This window comes from Rhinoraja longicauda, chromosome 7 (assembly GCF_053455715.1).
Source record: "Rhinoraja longicauda isolate Sanriku21f chromosome 7, sRhiLon1.1, whole genome shotgun sequence".
Lineage (NCBI taxonomy): Eukaryota > Metazoa > Chordata > Chondrichthyes > Rajiformes > Arhynchobatidae > Rhinoraja > Rhinoraja longicauda.
The window spans coordinates 40,820,274-40,842,226 of record NC_135959.1 but is presented as its reverse complement, the minus strand read 5'-3'; the positions used below and the strand labels follow the sequence as shown (position 1 = coordinate 40,842,226).

Genomic DNA, 21,953 nt, shown 5'->3' with positions numbered 1-21,953 from the left:
GATCAACACTTCTCGACAATTATGGGATCGCTTCAAGAATTCAATGTCTGAAGATTACCTTCAAAGAGAACGGAGAACAATCGATGATCCAAATATCATGATTGATGAGAGGCATCATGATCAGGCTCTGTTGCATATTCAAGACAAGCTTGTGAATTACAACAAGACACTAGGATACTTTCATGTGCCACTACTAAGACATGGAAGGATGAACCTTGATGGTGACAATCCAGAATTGCTGAGTGAACTGCAGTACAATAGACCTGAACAACAGTGATTTGTTGAAGAGAAGGAGCCTCTACTGAATGCGGAGCAAAGAGCAGTGTATGGCCATGTGTGCAGCTGCTTGGAAAGGAATGTTCCTTCAATGTTTTTCATTGATACACCAGCAGGAATAGGCAAAACAATTCTCACCAATTTGATCCTCTCCAAAGTTCAAGGTCAAGTTGCTGTTGCTTTTGCTGTAGCATCCTCTGGTATAGCAGCTACATTGATGCCTGGTGGAAGAACTGCACATTCTCGATTCAAGATACCCATTGAAGTGACCGATAATACCATGTGCAACATTGAGAAGAACTCCAACATGGTTCATTTGATCAGGAGTGTGAGACTGATTGTTCGAGATGAGTGCCCGATGATTAGGAGGAAGAACTTTGAAGTGGTGGACAGAACTCTTCGACATCTATGCAAAAAGAACGATGAGCCTTTTGGCGGCGTTCTTGCCTTTTGTTGTGCCGATTTTCGCCAACTCCTTCCTGTTGTGAAAAGGGGAAATTATGCTGATGTTGAAAATTCCTGCATCAAGAAATCCTATTAACGTTCAAATTGTTATATTTTGTTATTCACATTTTAAACTTTAATAAATCCCTTTTCCACTTGCTGTGCCCGTCAGCTGCCCATGTGCAGTAATACCTCCATGTTCGACGTCACAATGGAAACCCGACGGGCGGGAATGGCGGCGCAGCCAGAGAGCCCCTAAGAATGGAAGGAGGAGATAAGAGGGGATGGAGTGGGTGACTGGGGTGTGGGAGGGGAAGGGGGGAGTGGGTGGGGAAGAAGAGGGGTTGAGGAGATGGAGTGAGGGATGGGAGAGGAGGGTGCTAGACCAATGCAGAAAAAAAACACATTTTAAAGAAAAATCACGATTTTCATTGACATTTTTTTTTTTAAAGGCATCTATTTTAAAGAAAAAAGTGTGATTTTTCCCAACATCACAATGGCAACCCAATGAGTTATGGGCTCAACGAGTCCACTTGGTCTAGTGTAAAATAAAGAGGCCGAGATGGATCCGAGGTCTTTTCCAAAAATGGGCGGCCGGGCGGGGAGTGTCTTCTGGGGCCGTGGGTGGGCGAGGGGGGACAGGGTGCCACTCACCTCAGCCCCGTGGCGCCAGCGCTGCAGCCAGAGCGAGCCGTGGACCCAAAGCCTCTCCTGTTAGTCTAGCACCCTTACCCCCCCACTCAATCCCACTTAACCCCCCTCCTCCCCCACTCAGCCACTCCATCCCCCCTACCCCACCTCCACTACCCCCCACCCCTACTCCCCCCACTCCCCCTCCACACCCCCACTCTCCCCTCCCCACTCCCCCCTCCCCTCCCCACCCCCACTCCCTCCTCCCCCCACTCCCCCTCCCTCTTCACTCCCCCCATCCCCTCCAATGCCCCCCTCCCCCGCACCCCACCCCTCCCCACTCACCGACCCCCATCCCCTCCCAACATAAACGGGCTCCAACTGCAGAGGCGCGGAGCAACAACCGCGCGCACAGCAACCCTAATGATTCGTGGACCCGTTGGTGGCAAAAGCCACTTACCTGTGCCCCGTTCATGCAGCCCTGTCGGCGGCGAGTGGCAGGGAACGGCGGTGAACGGGAAGCGCCACCCATTTTTTCCATCCAACTCGCCGCCCATTCCTCGTTCTTTGAAATAAATGGTCCTTTTTTCTTAAAAATAAAATAAATCCTACCTGGAATGTTTTTGCTTTTTATGGGTAAAATCCTCTCTTGGAGATCCTTGAGACTGTGCCCTCATTCAGCAGCAGCATCGGCTCGACTGCTACGGAAGTTGTTTTGAGCGGGAAGAAACCGCTCCCCCCACATGGGACCCGGACCAATTGGGTGTTGAGCGGGAAGTCGGAGCCAATCATTCGACCCGACGTGGGGACCCGGGCCGATCAGATGTCGAGCGGGAGGTTGTAGCCAATCAATGGACCACGTGGGGGTGAACGGCAGGAGCAAATCAGGACTTGCCGGCGAGCGGGAATCGTCGGTGCTCCCCCCAAGTAGATCCCGGACCAAACGGGCATCGAGCGGGAGGACAGAGCCAATCAATGGACCCATAAGTGGGGGTGAGAGGCAGGAGCAAATCAGGACACGCCGGTGACCAATCAGAGCGGGAAGCGTCGGCGCTCCCTCCATGTGGGACCTGGACCAATCGGGCGTCGAGCATGTGGTTGGAGCTGAGCACAAAATGGCAACCCTCCCCCAACTGCGCATGCACCGGAGCTGAAGACAACATGACAACCCTCCCCCAACAGCGGATGCGCATATTTGCCGGCCATCCGTTGGGCCCAAAGCTCTCCTGCATTGGTGTAGCACCCTCCCCTCCCAGACTCCCCTCCTCTCCCCCCCACTCACCCACTCCATCCCCCCTCAACCCCCCTCCCCCTCTCACCCACCATCCCCCCTTAACCCCCCTTCCTCCTCTCATCCTCCCCCTCCAGTCTTAGGGGCTCTCTGGAACTCCCCCCACTCCATCCCTCTCTCCTCCTCCCACACCCACTCTACCCCCCCTTCCTCCCCCCCCACTCCATCCCCTCCCCCCACTCACACTCCAACCCCCTCACCCACTCTATCCCCACTCCCCCCCCACTCCACCCCTCCTCACCAACTCCACCCCCCCCTCCCTCACCCACTCCATCCCCCCTCCCCACCCCACTCACCCACTTCACCCACCCTCCCTCACCCACCCCATCTCCCCTCCCCCACTCCATCCCCCCCATCCCCCACTCCACCCCCTCCCACTCCATCCCCCCCTCACCCACTCCATCCCCCTCCCCCCCACTCCATCCCCCCTTCCCCCACTCCACCCCCCTCCCATTCCACCCCCTCACCCACTCTATCCTCCCCCTCCCCAACCCCCGTCACCCACTCCATCCCTCTCCCTCCCCCATTCACCCACTCCCTCCTCCTCCCCCCCATCCCCCCTCCCCTCTATCCCTACTCTCCCCATTCCCCTCCCCCCAGCCCCACTCTCCCCCTCCCCCTCCACACATCCTCCCCTCATCCTCCCCACCTCCACCCCTCATCCCCCCCACCTCCACCACTTCCCCTCCCCTTCCCCCCCACTCTCTACCCTTCCACTCCCCCTCCCCCCACTCCTCCATCCCCATCTACTCCCCCTCCCTCTCCACTCTCCCCTCCCCCCCACTACCCCCTCCCCCTCCCCTCTCCCTTTCCCTCCCCCTCCCCCCCCCCCCCCCCCGCTCTCCTCCTCTCCCCTCGGGTCCAGCAACCCTACCGATCCGTGCACCCGTTAGAGAGCAGGGAGCGTCCCCTGGACCGTGACGGAGGCAGCAAACCCTACCGATCCGTGGACCCGTTGGTGGCGATAGCCATTTTTTCTTGTGACCCATGCATGCAACGCTGATCGCCAGCGAGCGGTGGGGAACGCAACACGGTGGTGGGAGGCGCGCACAAGATGTCAGAGCGGGAGAAGGGGAGGGGCCGCCACTATGTTGGAGTCGTCGACGAAGCCATCGGTTGAAGCGGGTGCTGGAGGGGACGCGGGAGTAGGAGGAGAAGAAACTGCCCGCTGGGGGTCGTAGTCTGGTGATGGTCCGGGGCACTAGGGCCTGGCGGGAGCGGGGACTCAACGACGCCGTCGGTTCAATCGGGCGCTGGAGGAGATGGACGGGAACGATGAGATGACGGGGACAACGACCATCTTCCTCCTGCTCGGAGTCTCCCCCGGGGCCAGGTGCGGGCGAGGGGGGAGAGGAAAGGGGAGAGGGAGCCTATCACTCCGGCCCCGGGCGGCCATCGCGGTGGCCAGCAGTAGGAGAGCGGCCGTTCTGCCATCTTGCCTTCTCTCTGACACCTTGCTGCACCACGGGAGGAAGGTCAGGCGCAAGGTATGCCGGGACGGGCGGCGGTCCTCCTGCTGGTCCTCCTGCTGGTCCTCCGGGGGGGGGGGAGCGCATTTGTTAAAGTCAGTTTATTGGCTGCGACTCCCTGCCCCCCCCCCTCTCATTGGCTAGCACTCGTGCGAGTCTCATTGTGATGTCACACGCTGAAGATCATAATGAAATCGGTTTAAAAGGTAATTTTTAAACTTTAAAATTGCTCTAACTTTAAAAATATAACACCAATTTGAATGAAAGTTGTTGTAAAGTGTTGCCAGGACAATGGTGATTAAAGTGGTGCTAAAATTGTGGCGCTATCGTTTAGCATCTTGGCTGTGTTTCCATAACTAAATCTCAGATACATACATATATATGTAAAATAGGACTCACTGGGAATGGTTCAAAGATGGATTTTTTTTTTTAGCATGGATATGGATGAGAAGAATAAATTTCCAACAAAACACAACTCAAATTAAAATTGCTTGTAAGACAATGCAGAACTACAAAACAGTAGATGGCAGCACACGACATATTCTCTATTCAAATTTCTTTCCTATGTTGAAAACAAGTGACAGTGGGAGAAATATGTGCACGTTGGGTGGGGAGGGCAGGGGAGGAGAAGGCGAAGGTGGAATATTACTTAAAAATAGAGAATTTAATGTTCATACTCTTGGGTCTTAAGCTATCCCAACGGAATATAAGGTTATTCCTGTTAGGGTCTTCTTTCCCATTTCAGTTCTTTTGCCTCATCAGATAACTTAGTGTATTTCACTCTTATTTCTGCAAGTCATTTGTCCATGTCTCGTTCTATTTTTATTGATATATTTAATTCATGTGTTATTCTTTTTTAAAAAAGCAAATGATCAATTTCACAAAAGGGAGGACAAAGGTTACCACACTCTTCTATGAATGAGAAAATAGGTGACGTTGCCTATTGCTGAGAGATGCCGAGATTTTATGCCAACGCAAATAGTTGTTAGAGTTGACTCATGAAAGAGATACGAAGCAAGACCAAGAGAGCCACTTGAGGGATGTTGGGTCCAGAGGTAATGATAGAGTCTGAATTTACAGAAACACTGAAGGAGGCTATGGAGGCTGTACCAGAGAAAATTCATTTGATTAAAAAATATGCTGGAGGAACTGGGAGGGGAATGGACAAGTGACATTTTGGGTCAGTACCCTTCTTCAAATTTCAGAGTTCCTCTAGCTGTTTGTGTTTTGCTTAAGATTCCAGCATCTGAGGTCTCTGGTGTCTCCGAACTTGCAATTAACAATACCACCTTTAGATGGAATATCTGGAGAGGGAATATTAAATCCTTATAGTGCAGTTACAATATCAGCTTGATAGGTGAGCAAATGTGATTATTGAATGGTAAGGATGCCGGATTGAAAACAATAATGAACCCTCAAACTTTTGAAACAAGACCAGGCCTCGGGCACAAGTGGAATTAATTTTCTGGCATCAAACCACCTGCTCAATGAAACCTCTCAATGTTGTGACAGGAAATCACTGATCTTACAAGCAAATAATGGAAACCAATTCACAACAGGTTCTGCGGATATAAGTACTGCAGATGTTTACAAAAAAAGGACAAGGTGTTGGAGTAATTCAGCAAGTCAGGCAGCATCTCTGGAGAACACGGACAAGTGACTTTTCCGATCTGAACTAAAGAAAATAGCGAAACATCATCTATCCGTATTCTCCAGAGATGCTGCATGTTCTGCTGAGGTACTCCAGCACTTTGCGTTTTTCTCTGCAGGTTCTCTTGGATTCATTATTGCCGTTGAGTTAATTAGTTGTTTAGTTGTCTGTAATGGACTGCTCGGACATGCTTTGCTCTTTTAATACAGGAATTAATGAGTCAGAATCCACTGTCAGTGCCAGACCTGCCTTCACTTGCCAGCGCCCTACTTTGGAAGTGGAGATGAACACAGCTTTTCCAGATCTGTCATCAACAATTGGCTGCCTCAAGCTAAATGGCAAGGCCCTGCACATGGTACAACCACAACATTGCTCAAGTAAATCTTTGACAACTATCTAAGGCACAGCCCAGGCTCAAATGGCTGGTAATATTGTCCATGCTGTGAAATTTTACTGAGTATCACTAACATATTTAAAAATTAACAAAATAATTTTAAAATCCTTGTAACTTGTGGGCGGCCCAGTGGCACAACGGGTAGAGCTGCCACCTCACAGCAGCAGAGACATGGGTTCGATCATGACCTCGGGTGCTAACTGTGTGGAATTTGCATGTTCTCCCTGTGACCGTGCGGGTTTCCTCCAGGTGCTCCAGTTTCCTCCCGCAATCCAAAGACATGCGAGTTTGTTGGTTAATTGGCCTCTATAAAATGTCCCTCCAGTGTAGGAAGTGGATGTAAAAGTGTGAACAGGTGGCATGGACTCAGTGGGTCAAAGGGCTTGCTTCCATGCTGTATTAATCAATCAATATAACACTTTATTTCAGCAGAAAATATATTAGTGTTTTTTGTTTATTCTCAGCTGGTTGATAATCAAAGTACATGAAGGTTTTGAATTAAAATATTTTAATCAAGAGTGCAAAACGTTATAATAATATTTGGCAGTACGTTCCTGGTCAAGTACTGCATTATCAACAAATGTAATATTAAAGTAACACACAAATTAAATAAAACCAAATGAAAACAATATGCACAAACACTTAAAAGACACAATGATGATTAATAAAGTATTATCCATTAACATTTAGGATGTAATTATCGTGTAATCTCAAGTTTGGCAAGCTCCAACCTTTTCTGCAATTACACACCAGTTAGCATGATCATAATACGTCTGAATCACCTTGAGGTCTTTTGTGTACTTTTCTATGAGCTCAATCAGCTCACCTTGTTTAAAAACATGATAGTATCTGAGACATGCACTATTGAAATTCATCTGATCTTTGTTGTCCTTTGACAATACTTGTGGCTCCAAATACTGGCTCTTGGTATCGGTGATCACGTTACCTTGATCATTGTTATATCTGTCTTTCTCACAGTCAGGGCAGATTGCAGATTCTTTTTTGCAGTGGCAGTTGTGGAGGTTATTTTGGAACAGAGGCTGCGAAGCAAGATCAGGTAAAGAAACTTCCGCACAGCTACCAAACAGGACGGGAGAATCTCGAAGTCCAAAAGATCCAGCAGATGGATATTCAAAGAATTGCATGCGAGATGCTGAACTGTTGTGCTGGCTGGGTAGTTGGGACTTGGAGAGAACATTCAGAACATCTTCACAGCTTTGTCCATAAGAGAACACATTCGAAACAGCCCTGGTCAGATGGTCACTTTTGCTTTGTTCGAAAAAATTTATCGCACCATTCATTTTAAATGCAGTAGAATAATCCTGATACAGCCACAGTTCTTTGGGTGCTTTTGTTCTATTATTGGTGCTAAACTTTAGCACAGAGTTAAGTGATTGTGAAAACAACCATAACTTGAAACATTTTTCAATCAGTACTTTAGCCTCCTTTCCCAAAATGGATGCTTTGTTTGACTTTAAGTGTTTTTCACAGCAATTAAGTTCATGCTTACAAATAAAAGATTTACTTTGATTAATAACTTTATTATTGTACTGGAATGATTTATCATCTTGATCCATCATTTTGCTCTCGGAACATTGTGTAGGTGGAGATGTAGGGTTCCATGGAATTAAAATATCTTGTTTTTCAAACTTTCGGCGCTTTTGCTCCATTGCCCATACGTAAATCATCATTTTCCCTCTTACTTTCAAAATCCTTGCCATTTCCTTTATTGCTTGAACTCGCCGTTCTTTTGTGGAAAAATGGTGTATCACTAAACCAAAACAAAAGAGAGTCCCTTGTAAATAGTTTCTTGGGCACCTGTGTTTTCATAAGCTGAAAAGAGTGCAGAGAAGATTTGGTGGGATGTTGCCAGGACACAAGGGCCTGAGCTATAGGGAAAGACTGGGCAAGCTAGGACTTTAATGAATTAGGACTCGATAGCTGGCCATCTGGATAACCTGACTGCAAGCAAACCGACTACAATAACAGAGATGCAAAACAAAAACATCCGGAGAAGGGTCCCAACCCAAAACGTCATTTGTCCATTCCCTCCACAGATGCTGCCTGACCCGCTGAGTTCCTCCAGCACTGAATTTTGTTCAAGATTCCAACATCCGGAATCACTGGGGCATCCAAAAAACATGTTTCCATCAAAATTGAACTATTCCCTAATCTTGTCATACTTTTATGAATTTTGTTCTTCACTGCTTTTTTCCCCTTTTTTCTAAGGTCTTCGCTTATTCGCTTCTTCTAATCTAATCCCTGGGCCTACACGTGTTATTGGACATGGTTTTACTCATCAATGTCTCCTTTGGTTATGAACACATGTCCAGCTTTCCATAACTTTACTTCCACAGTTCACACCTCAATCCCAAATACTGAGTTCCTCTTAATTAGCTAATAGTCAGAGTCATACAACACAGAAACAGGCCCTTCGACCCAACTCGCTCATATCTACCAAGATGTCGCATCAAAGCTAGTCTCAGTTGCTCGCATTTGGCCCGCATCTCTCTTAACCTTTTCCACCCATGTACCTGTTTATGTGTCTTTTAAATGGTGTTCTGGTACCTGCCTCAACTAGTTCCTGCAGCAACTCGTTCCATACACCCATCACCCTCCGATTGAAAAAAATTGCCCAAAGGTTACTATTAAATCTTTCCACCGGGTGGCGCCAGCAATGGCTGCCTCGCCAACAGTTTGTCTCGTCCCTTCCTTCTTTGTTGTTTTTTTAGTATGTGTTAAATGTATGTTTTAGTGTTCTTTAGCTCGTCTTATGTGGGGGTCGGCTTGGGGGAAACTTTTTTTTAATCTCTTACCTCAACAGAGATGTGATTTTTTTCTGTATCGTATCTTCGTCCGCACTGCGGCCTAACATTGTGGAGTTGGCGGCCTCTGCTGGAGACCGACTTCGGGAGCTGCAACCTTGGGAACCTGTGGGACTTACCATCATGGAGCTTGCAATCCCTTTGCCAAGGATCGACCTCGGGAGCTCCAACCGTGGGAGCCTGCGGAGCTCGCAGTCCCTGGTTAGTGCGTCTTGTTGCTTTTTTTAGTATGGCTGTATGGTAATTCGAGTTTCACTGTACCTTAATTGGTACAAGTGACAATAAACTGACCCTTGAACCTTTGAACCCTCTCATCTTAAACCCAAGTCCTCTGGTTCTTGTTTCCCCTACCCTGCGTAAAAGATTCTGTGCATACAGCCTTATGATTTTATGCCTTACCATTTTCCCCACATACTTTGGACTTCATCAGAGCTAACATATTGGGATTTGCTTGGTACATCAGCAAATGGGCATGTGCCAGAACCATACAAAAACTTTTGGGAAGAACTGGACAGTGCGAGAAGGAGATAGCATCATGAATCAATGACAATTGGTCTTAAGAAGGGTCCAAGACATCACTTATCCATGTTCTTCAGGGATACTGCCTGACCCTCTGAGTTACTCCTACACTTTGTGTTTTCACGAACTCATGGTCAGTGTAACCATGACACAATGACAGCCAATTGTACAGGAGACGGAAAACAAAGCAAGATGGAAGAGCAGAAAGGTAACTGGAGGGACACAAGGAATTAAATGGGGGCATCCGTAAAACATTTCAAATATGACTTGCATTTATACAAACTTTTGAAACGCTTTGTTCTTGGTCCTCCGGTTTGAAAAAAGGTGCTTAGTTCTCCTGTACTTTAACAAAGACTCAGGTTGTGCATTGTGCAGGGTCCCTGGCCAGAATCCCCAAAGTCCCTGGTGCTGTTGTTCCTTGGACTGGCTCAGATCCCTGCTCTCCATGGCATCCTCTCAACAATGAGTTGCCCCCATCAGCTTGGAGTGGCAGCCTGTGACAGCAGGTATTGGGCAGGCTGTGGTAATTCTTGTTGTTGATCGGTCCTAAAATATGGGACCTCGGGGATAGTTTAGTTTAGAGATACAGCCTGGAAAAAGGCCCTTCAGCCCTCTGGGTCCACGCCGAACATCGATCACCCGTTCACACTAGTTCTATGTTAGACTGATATTGCATTCATTCCCTACACACTAGACATAATTTACAGAGACCAATTAACCTACAAATCCGCACATCTTTGGGATGTGGGAGGAAGCTAAACACCTGGAGGAAACCCATGTAGTCACAGGGAGACTGAGCAAATTCCACAGATAGTACCCAAGGTCAGGATTGAACCCGGGTCTCTAACGATTTGAGCCAGCAGCTCCATCCGCTGCGCCATCGTGCAGAGATACACTCTGGCTGGCGAATGCAAGCCAGTCCCATCACATCCACAGATGGTCATGATAGGGACTTCTGGATCCTAATGGTCTACCAATATATAGAGTCATTGTGCCATATAGCATGTAAATAGGCCAACCTTCGGCCCAACTTGCCCATGCCAACCAAGATGCCCCCTCTACACTAGTCCCACCTGTCCGTGTTTGGCCCACAATTCAGCCCAAAATGTCTGTGCCAAACATGATGCCAAGACCAACTGCCTGAAAGGGTCTTCCCAAAGGGTTTTTATTACTGGGAATGCGAAATTGAAAGCTGATTCAAGCCACTCTACAATAATACAGGTTTTCACCAGCTGCCCCAAAGGGAAATGCATTATTAAGATGTGAACTTGCAAAGAAAATCTCATATAATTAGTTGGCAGCCTAAAGAAATGCACCAAAACAAAATAGACTATCTCTTCAGGAAAGGTTTCCTTTCTCCACCACAATGCAGCTGATTAAATTCCAAAACTGTGAATATCAATGATGTATCAAACACATGCAAATTAAAACAGAAAATGCAGTATTTTCTGTATCTGAAGATTTTATTCTAAATTTTTCATCTACTAGCAGTGCTTCTTATGTGACAGTATGCATTAGTATGGGTTACTGACACCTCTAACATGACACATATATTTATTACTCATGCTTAGCCAATGCAAGTGAATAAATTAAAAACATTTAGAAACAAGGAACTGCAAATATGGGTTTGCCAATAGTGAGCAAATTTTAGTGCCACGTCATTGGCCTCTGCAAGATCCTTTACAGTGCATGTGTCATGCAGCATGTCACAGCTCAGGGGAGGTTCCATAGTCTGGAGGCCCCGTCCGCACTCGCAGTCTGCTGCATCTTCAGTATATCCCCACTTCAGCATGTTCGCTTTGCTCCTCCCCATGCCTGTCTGCAGTCTGTTGAGACTGTGCCAGGTTATCCATGGTTGGTCGGAACCTGGTGGGAGTTTCTCAGAGGGATCGATTGCCATATGAGTGTATTCCGGAGATTTCTCTACTCTCTCTTCCCAGAGTTTGAGCCTTCTGGATGATGCACTACAGTCCAGGGGATGAACAGAAGAGACAAAACTTCTGCGTGATTTCAAACACTGAGGTAGCAAAGGGTGGTCTTGTAGGCGGTGTCTTTCATCCTCTGATTGTCTAACGCATACCTTTTGACTATTCAAAGAGAACAACAATTTTAGGCCCACCTTATTCGCCATTGGTCTGCCGTTCAAATGGTTGTTATATTTTTTTTAAGTTTTTCACTTTTTAAACTTTAATAAATCCCTTTTCCACTTTCCTTGCCCGTCAGCCGCGCCTGCGCAGTAATATTTCCGTGTTCGACGTCACTATGGGAACCCAACGGGTCCGCGCCTGCGCAGTTGGGGCCCGTTGATCTAATACTTACGTAAGTGGCCGTCGGATCCGCGCATGTGCAGAACCCAACAGGTCTGCACCTGTGCAGTTGGGGCCCATTGATCTAATACTTACGTAAGATGGCCGTCAGATCCGCGTGTGCACAGAACCCAATGGGTCCGCGCCAGCACAGTTGGGGCCTGTTGATGTTGAGGGGGGGGGGGGGGGGGGTAGGGGGAGGGAGGGAGTGGGGGGAAGGGCTGGGTGCTACACCAATGCAGGAGAGGTTTGGGTTCAACGGTTCCACCCTTTACTTGTGTTCTCTAGAAATGCTGGTGAGCCACTGAGTTAGTCCAGCAATTGTGTCCTTTTAAGTTAAAACATTTATTTGTTTGGATTTAGAGATCAGTTATTATATTAGAAGTGCACCCAACGCATACAAAAAAATTGTTGATAAAATGCATCTTAATTTTTAATTGATATGCATACCGACAACTTTTTGTTTATTAAAAAAAGGACTGCCTATTAGTATTATACCTTCAGCTGTTTTCAACACCAGGGAGGTGCAAATGTGAAATATTCATGGGTAGAGAGTAGTCTGGCCCAGGTCCCTGCGTGCCCCTGCTGGCTCTCACCCCTGCTGCATGTTTGTGCAGAGACAACTAGGAAGCCAGAGAAAATGTGACCGCTTCACTCTTCGTTAATTATTGGAAATGAATTCATGTTTGGTTGACAAACAGAGACTCACTTCAGCCAATGGCAGTTAAGAAAATATTCCAGACCAAACTATGAAACATTCCTGAGCAAAACATTGCCTCTACACTTTTTCTCTTCCTTGTACCCCCCCACCCCTCCCTGGTGTGTTCCTATTTCCCCCACTATCTTCCACTGTCAACCAACTTCTTTCCCCCTCTCTGTATACTCATATCCTATCCCAGAGTCCCACATTTCCCTTTTATCCCCCCTCTCTTTCCCTTCTTTAGAGCCCTATGATCCATATCCTTCCCTCCAGCTTTACATTTCACTCGTCCTCTCTCCTTATCCAACACCCTTTTGTCTCCTTTTCACCTCTAGCCTTTATCAGTTACTCCACCCATCTGCCAATTAAACCCCCCTCACCTCTATTCACCTATCACATGCCAGCCTTTATCCCATTCCCAGCTTTCTCCCCCTTCTCCATCAGTCTGAAAAACGCTCCACACCCAAAATGTCATCTGTCCATTCCCTCCACAGTAGCTGCCTGACCTGCTGAGTACTTTGTGTTTTGCTCAAGATTCCAACATCTGCAGTTCCTTGTCTCTCCTTCCTAAATATTCTTTCTGTGATTATCTCTTCTCTATTATACAGTGCCCACAGGCAGCTTCTCTGGAGAACATGAATCAGTGATCTTTCTTGTTGGGACCCTTCTTCAGGTTGATGCTACCTAGATTAGAAGGTAATAGCTATAAGAAGAAGTTGAACAAGTTGGAATAAGTTGGACAAGATGGCGCCAAAGCCAGGTGACTCTCCACGTGCTCGTCCCAGAAGTGGATCTGCAATCATTTATCACAATTGCCCCACTCTCTAAAACTCTACTCCAACAGCAGAATTTCTTACTCTGTTCCCTTTATCATGTGTCTCGACACGAAAGACCGCTTGATTGTAATAAATGTACAGTCTTTTCACTAATTGGATAGCACGCAAAAAAAAAAGCTTTTCACTGTACCTCAGTACACGTGACAATAAATTAAACTTTGTATTACAATGGAATACTTTGTAACTTTGTCAGTGCCCTTTATGTGGCGACTCTTTGCATACCTTTAAACAAAGACATGTCACATGTGATAATAAAATAAAGTATCAGGTAAATTAAGCTAAACTAAACCAATATTTGGATTTTTTTCACTGGAACACCCGAAGTTGAGGGGAGACCTAATAGAAGTATATAAATTTATGAGGCATAGATAAAGTAGACAGAACGTTTTTCCCAGGGTAGAAATGTCAAAGACTAGATGGCATAGCTTTAAGTTTAACATGTCAAAGTTTACAGGAACTATGTGGGGCAATTTTATTGACACAGGGAATGGTGGGGGTCTGGAACGCACAACCAGGGTTGGTGTTGGAAGAAGATACAAATAGCAAAGGTGAGGTCTTTTAGATAGGCACATGAATATTCAGGGAATGGAGGGAGTAAGCAGTAAAGATTAACATGGCATCATGTTTGGTATAAACATTATGGGCCAAAGGGCCTGTTCTTGTGATGCAATGTTCTATTTTCTATGTTGTTATATATTCTTATTTAATCTACCTTAGTTTCACAGCAGTTGAAGTCTGCTCTTTTATAGCTGTAATTTACTGCAAACTGCAATCCTAATATCTGAGCTGTGATTTAATTCATGTTAAATACCTTTAGGGTAATCTGCTCTGTCCTGGTTATGTAAATCACACATATTAGATTGCATTGAGAAATAGAATGATGTCCAAAAATAAGAATACATTAAAAACATGATCGTTAACTTTGAATTAAGTGGTCAGAAATATATATTAATTTCGAAAATAGAACTGCTTCATTTCTGATGGGATTGTGAGCTAATGTTTTAATCAGATTACATTGGGACAGTCATGAGAAGTGCATGGAGATAGTGACATCTGTCAAGTGAGATCACCCCTACAGCTCAGCAGATGGCTCACGTCTTCTCATTCACCGGCTGTTGCCACGGTTTGCTGGAGAATCCTGAGCATCTCATACAAACCTTGAAAGAGTTCGACAATACATTTGAAGTCATTAACTTTATTTCAAAGGCGCCTAACATTCACTTCACATGATAGGCTAATAAACTGACCCACAAGTTTAGAATTGGAGCAATGTCAGTGCAGATTCAGGTTTATTATTGCCTCGTGTACTGAGGTACAGTGAAAAGTCTGTAGTCTCTTTTTGCTCTGGTTTATTTCACTCGCATGTTTAAACTGTAATGTGTATTCTTAATGTTTTATGCTTTATTCTTAATTGTTTACTGTATGATCGTGTTGTTGCTTACAAGCGGAGCACCAAGACACATTCCTTGTATATGTACATACTTGGCCAATAAACTTATTCATTCATTCATTTTGCATGCTATCCGATCAGATCAGATAATACTATGCATAAATACAACCAAATCAAACAAGTACAATAGGCAGAGTGAAGAGGATGATACAGAGTGCAGAATATAGTTCTCAGCATTGTAGCTGATCAGTTCCAGTGGGTGTAATAATGAGAGCAGACTGCAATTATAAAACAGTCACCAGGAACTACGGATCTTGGAATCTTGAGCAAAACACAAAATGCTGGAGTAACTCAACTGGTTGAACAGTATCTGATGCTGCCTGATCTGTTGAATTATTCCAACACTTTGTGTTCTGCTCAATCATAAAACATATTTTGCTTATTGCTGAACAATAGAATAAATTAGTTCCTCACCTGCTATGGACAGAATGGCATCGAAACATTGACTGCGATATGGTAGGTGCAGACTGTCACATACCATGGTCTCATAGTTCTGCTCTCTTGCAGATTCTACCAAGGGCAGGCAATAATCGCAACCCACTTTGTAGGCTTGATTGTTGATACAAAGGTACTTCCCATTCCCACATCCTAATTTAAGAAAGAAATGTAATGAAATTAAATTAAAAATATAATTTACTTTCCTAAATTGTAGTAAGCAAGAGAGAAACTATTTAAAATGACTTGGCAGGTGAGGGTATTACAAACAGATACATCCCTCATGCAATGGGCCATTACCTCTAGACATTACCTCTAGGCACAAGGAACTGCAGATGGTGGATTTCAAAAAAAGACACAAAATGATGGAGTAACACAGCAGATCAGGCTGTATCTCTGGGGGTGCAAGGATGTAAAGATGAGACTTTATAAGGCACTGGTCAGGCCACATTTGGAATATTGTGAGCAGTTGTCGGCCTTTGAGGAGAGATGTGCTGGCATTAGAGAGCATCAGGAGGAGGTTGACGAGAATGATCCTGGGGTCGATAGAGTTAATGTATGAGAGGCGTTTAATGGTTCTGTGCTTGCAATCAATACAGTTTCGAAGGAAGAGAGGGGAATCTCATTGAAACCTACTGAATAATGAAAGGCCGAGATAGCGTGGATGTGGAGAGGATGTTTCGAGTAGTGGGAGAGTCAAGAACCAGAGGGCTCAAGCTCAGAATTAAAAGGACAAACCTTTAGAATTGAGGTGAGGTGTTTTCTAGCCAGAGGCCAGAGGATAGTGAATCTGTGGAATTCATTGCCACAGACGGGTGCGGAGGCCAAATCATTGGGTATTTTTAAAGCGGAGATTGATAGGTTCTTGATTAATAAGAGTGTCACAGGTTACGGGGAGAAAGCAGAAGAATGGGGTTGAGAGAAATAAACAGATCAACCATTATCAAACGGCAGAGCAGATTCAATGAGATGAATGGCACAATTCTGTTCCCATGTCTTATATTTTATGAACACGGATAGGTAACGTTTCAGGTCGGCACCCTTCTTCAGACTGATTATGGTTGGAAGTGGGGGGTGGGGTAAGAAAGCTGGAAGACAGGAGGGGCAGGACAAAGCCAGGCAAGTGATAGCTGTATAAAAAGAGGGGGGGGAGGGGGTTGAAAAGCAGATGATAGATGAAGGAATTTTTGATATGCACCTATATTCTTTCCTTTGGCTTCACAAATGGCATCTCTTCTGTTCTTATTTCACACCTTTTGTCTTTTTATCTCTGGCCTTTATCCAACCATCTGCCTTTCAAAACCCTTCACTTGTATCCAGCAATCACTTGCTAGGCTTTGTCCTGCCCCTCCTCTTTTACAGCTTTCTCCCCCCCCCACCCCACCCCATCCAGAAATGCTGCTTGACCTGCTGAGTTACTCCAGTACTTTGCATCTTCTTTTGTTCATTAACACTGCTCTCACGGCAGGCAGAGGTGCCAAACACAAACAAGTATCAACTTGACAGGAGTTTCACTCTGCTCTTGTTATGTGACTACATTCACTAACCAATATCGGCGATGAGACTGCCAGATTCTTGCTCCAGAAGAAACTGACGTACTCTGGGCCAAGCTTTGTATCGAGTGTCATTGAAGTGAGGAGCAATCTTCTCATACACACTATGAACATAGTCCTTCTCCAAGCGACTTGCTTCCTTGTCCATCGTGTAACGATATATTCTATCATGTACCTTGCCAAGTCTTCAAGAAGCTTAAGGAAAAGAATGCAAACAAGAAAGTTCTTTTAAAAATCTTAGAATTGAGTCAACAATATGGTTATTAATTTTACACTACAACATGCGCAGAAAATTTCAGACTAGTTATTTGTTCACGCTGTCATCGATATCAACCACATAAATAGGTTCAAAACAAAGTATTTTTTGTATTTTGTCTGCATGTTTGCTGCGAAGGTGTTCACACCCAAATACAGTGTTTGGTATATATATATATATAGGTTTATTATTGTCACGTGTACAGGGGTACAATGCAAAGCTTTGTTTTGTTTGCTAACTAATCAGACCAATGAATTCATAAATATAAATACAATCATGTCAAAGTCATACAATAGAGAGACCAAAATGGAAGGTAGAGGGCAGAATATAGTTGTTAGCATTATAGTGCATCAGTTCCAAACCCAAAGTCCAATGTCTCCAATGGAGTAGAGATGAATTGGACAGTGCCAGAAGCCCGATAACAGAGGGAAAGTTGATCCGAAGTCTGGTGGTGCGCACTTTCAAGTTTCTGTACCTTCTGCCCAAGAAGAACGGCAAGACGAATGAATGACGTAATTGATTGGAACGTCTTTGATTATGTTGGCTGCTTCTCCAAGTCAGTGTGAAGTGTAGATGGAGTCAATGGTGGGAAGTCTGCTCTGTGTATGGACTGGACAGCATTCACCTCAGCACAATCCTAACCTGGGGAATACTATTGAAAAGAATGGGCTTGCACCCTGCTCCATTCTCCCAGATCATATTTCACCTAAGCTTGTGTTAGACATGCTCACACTATAGCCCTACGGTTTGTCATCTGTTTGAATTTCAGGGCGATTAGATGAATTTTCAAGGGGATACAGAGAAGAGACAAACAACATACTTGCTTAACTATGTCATCAAAGAGTCATAAAATGAACTAATGTGCACCAATGGATTAAGCCACAAATCAAGAGGAATGACTGTGCTTGTTGGAGGCCAATCATAGCCTTCCTCGATAGAAACAAAGTGCTGGAGTAACTCGGCGGGTCAGGCAGCATCTCTGGAGAAAAAGAATGGGTGACATTTCTGATCAGGACCCTTCTTCAGTCATCCCAGACTTGGGCTTTCTCCCTTCACCATCGGCAAAATTGACCCAAGGAATGTGATGGAATACTCAACATTCAGTTTATGACTGCACTGAAATAAGCTCGTTACTATCAAGAAAGAAGTTTGCTTTTCACGTATTTCTGCAACTAAACACAATATCTACTCATTTATCACTGGAACACAATTACTGCACAATGTATGATCTACATGATGCATTTCCGTAACAGAATAAGGTCATCTTAATAATCTATCCCTCCATATTAATCTCCATCATAATCATCTCATTTCCAATTTATGCAGCATTCTAACTTGAAATATGCCCTGCTGCAGCTGGAAAGAGTACAGAGACAAATTTTGAGAATATGACTAAGACTCGAAGGCCTGAGTACAGGGAGAGGTTGGGCAGGCTTGAACTTTATTTCTTGAAATGCAGGAGGCTGAGGGGTGTTCTTTTCGAGGTGTATGAAATTACAATGGGAAATACATAGGGTGAATGCACAGGGAAGGGTAATCAAAAATAAGCTGGCATTGGCTTAAGGTGAGAGGGCAAAGATTTCCCTGAAGGGGCAACTATTTCACTAAGTAGGCAGTGGGTTTATAGAATGAGTTGCCAGAGGAGGAAGGTGATATAATAACATTTAAAAGACACTTGGACAGGTACATTGATAGGAAAGGTTTAGAGGTATAATGGAAAATAGGACTAGCTTAGATGGGGCTTCTTGGTCTGCATGAACGAGTTGGGCTTCAGGGCCTGTTTCCGTACTTTAGTTTAGTTCAGAGATACAGCACGGAAACAGGCCCTTCGGCCCACCGAGTCTACGCCGACCAGTGATCCCCGCACATTAACACTATCCTACACCCACTAGGGACAATTTTTACATTTACCAAGCCAATTAACCTACAAACTTGTACGTCTTTGGAGTGTGGGAGAAAACCCACGCAGGTCACAGGGAGAACGTACAAACTCCGTACAGACAGCATCCGTAGTCGGGATCGAACCCAGGTCTCCGGCGCTGCATTCGCTGTAAGGCAGTGACTCTACCACTACGCCACCGTGACCGCCAGTGACTACAGTTCTCAATCAAAAATGACTGTAGGAGAGTTTTCTAATTCAAATTGAAAACTTCAACATGATTTTCTCAAAACAGCCTGTAGTCAATTTGTCCAGGCAAACACTTCATTATTTTGTGGCACCCAAAAATTCAAAATGGGTTCCCAGAAGGAAATCAATGGAGAGGCAGCATAATTGCCTGAAATTGCTGTATTTATTTTTTTATATACAGCAGAAAATTCTCAGCCAAGTATTTAGCAAACCTGACACACTAACACTTATTGATTTCCTTTTACAATGTAGTATATTAAGTGATTACCAAATATTTCAATTTTAATAAAGAAGCAGTTTCTGCTTCAAAATACCTATTAATTCAATGTATTAAATGTTTCATTAGTGGTATAATTAACAAGGTTATGCAGAGATTCTGAGTGGAGGGTATTCAACAAGAATATTGCAAAGCAAATATGAGAAAATGAATCTGCAACTCCCCTCCATTTCAACCAGAAGCAGCAAAAAATTGAATAAAACTTAAAAGCTCATTTCTCAGAGGATGTAAGTGAAGCATTAATACAGCGGCAAAGTGAGGAGCATTCATATTGGAACATCAGACATAATCTTTTTAATTGAGCATTTTTAACAAACTCCACAAAGTACATATTTCCTTTACAATGAGAAACATTTTAGAATGAGGAAACTGTAGCAATAAACATAGTGCTGGATGACCTCAGCGGACCATGCGACAACCGTGGAGGGAAATGGACTGATGGCGGTTCTGGTTGGGACATTTCTATAGGCGATTCTTCACAGTGAATTGGCAGGACCCTGGTGAGTGTTGTAGAGCGGAGGAGTTGTAGGAGTGCAGGTACAGAGTTCTTTGAAAATGGCATCAGACAAATAGGGTAGTCAAGAAGGCTTTTGGTACATTGGCCTTTATCAGTCAGGGTGCTGAGTAAGATGTTGGATACTATGTTACTGTCGTACAAGATGTTGGTGAGGCTGTATCTAGAATATTGTGTTCAGTTTTGGTCACCCTGCTATAAGAAGGAAGTTAAGTTGGAAAGAGTGAAGATAAGATTTGCCAGGACTTGAAGGTCTGAGGTATAGGGAGAGGTTGGGCAGGCTAGGACTTTATTCCTTAGAGCGCAGGAGGATAAGGGGTGATATTTATAGAGGTGTTTAGGTTCAGGATGGGAATAGATAGGGTGAATGCACAGAGCCTTTTACCCAGAGTAAGGGAATCAAGAACCAGAGGACATAGGTTTAAAGTGAGAGGGGATAGATTTAATAGGAACCAGAAGGGCAATTTTTTCACATAGAGGGTGATGGGTAATTGGCCAGAGAAGGTAATTGAGGCAGGTATTATAACAACATTTAAAAGACATCTGGATAGGTACATCGATAGGAAAGGTTGAGAGGGATATGGGCCAAAAGTGTGCAAGAGGTACGAGTGTAGATGGGGCATCTTAGTCAGCATGGACACCTTGAGCTGAACGGTCTGTTTCCATGTTGTACGAGTCTATGATCGATGAGTCCATGTGTCGTCCTCCATAAACGTCACCACTCAATGCATCTGCTTGTAAAGTACATCTAAATTAGCACAATTAAACCAACTGATATTCTGCCCATACCCTTTCCAATTGGCAAGTACGTCTTAAGTCATTTGGGTCACATTCTGGGATTCTTTCTCTCACCCCTCTGGCTCTCACTTATGGAAGTAAATTTGCAGACAGCTCTTCTATTCTCTTTTCTCCCTCATAACATTGCACTGCAACCTTGCCACATCCCACCTCATTCCCTTAGCCTGCTCCTTTCCAAAAGTGACACAGATAACAAATAGCTAATCCAAGAGTTTATACCATGTAGAAACAAAGAACTGCAGCTGCTGGTTTACACAGAAAGGACACAAAGTGCTGGAGAAACACAGCAGGTCAGGCAGCATTTCTGGAGTACATAGATATGTGACATTTTGGGTTGGGATACTGCAGAAGAGTCCTGACCTGAAAAGTCACTTATCCATGTTCTCCAGAGATGTTGCCTGACCTGCTGAATTACTCCTGAACTTGTGTCCTTTAAGAGCTTATAGAAACCTAGTTAGTTAATTTCATGGATCATAAGCCAAATATCACGTTGGATTTTCTTCTTTTTCAGAGGCAATTTCGTTGTTATATATATCTGATGTATTACAGCAATTTATCCGCATTACTAGTCCCACATCTAGAACCTACTTCATGCAACACAAAATTAATGAACTCACGCACTGCAGGAAAGCATCAGTCGATGGACTGACCTCTGAACAGTGATGCTTTAGCAGACTTGTCATGCTATTGCTTTAGAAAGATTAATGTTATCTATGATAAAAAAGTACATCGTTGTTTAAAATGATCCATAATTTTCACATTAAAACTCAATACAAAATACCGCTTGATGATGAATTATTTGTTGTATTCAAAATTACTCTGATAAAACCACGTTACATAATCGTGTTCAACAAAATCTGGTCATCTAAATTAGAACTAGACATTGGGAAATGAGACTGCAGATGCTGGAATCTGGAGCTACATATGCTGTTTAAAATAAAAATTGTTTCACTTTCGCATTTTTGATTTTGCAGAGCACAGATCTCAACACTTAAACAACCTCAGCTACTGCTTGTGATGAAGGGTTGAACTCAAAACATTAACTTATCATTTCTCTTTGCAAACTGAATTTTGTGTGTTTTTCCCTTCCTTCAGTTTTCAAGAGTTCCTATTTAAGAAATTATTTAAGTTTCTAAAAGATTGCATTCTTTACACATTCTCCTTCAGATTAACTACCAATAACCCTACCACTAAAGGGATC

General features: G+C 44.5%; 1 protein-coding gene across 1 annotated transcript in view; it reads right to left on the bottom strand.

Annotated features, from left to right (window-relative positions):
• Positions 1–6,716: 6,716 nt before the first annotated feature.
• The window catches only part of trmt9b (tRNA methyltransferase 9B), a 29,512-nt gene continuing 14,275 nt past the window's right edge, over positions 6,717–21,953 (bottom strand). The window contains exons 2-4 of the mRNA XM_078403036.1: positions 16,774–16,974; positions 15,206–15,379; positions 6,717–7,926 (exon numbers count right to left, since the gene is read on the bottom strand). Of these exons, the coding sequence (XP_078259162.1) occupies positions 6,866–7,926; positions 15,206–15,379; positions 16,774–16,927 (1,389 nt within the window). The 5' untranslated portion in view covers positions 16,928–16,974 and the 3' untranslated portion in view covers positions 6,717–6,865. The remainder of the gene's footprint in view (positions 7,927–15,205; positions 15,380–16,773; positions 16,975–21,953) is intronic.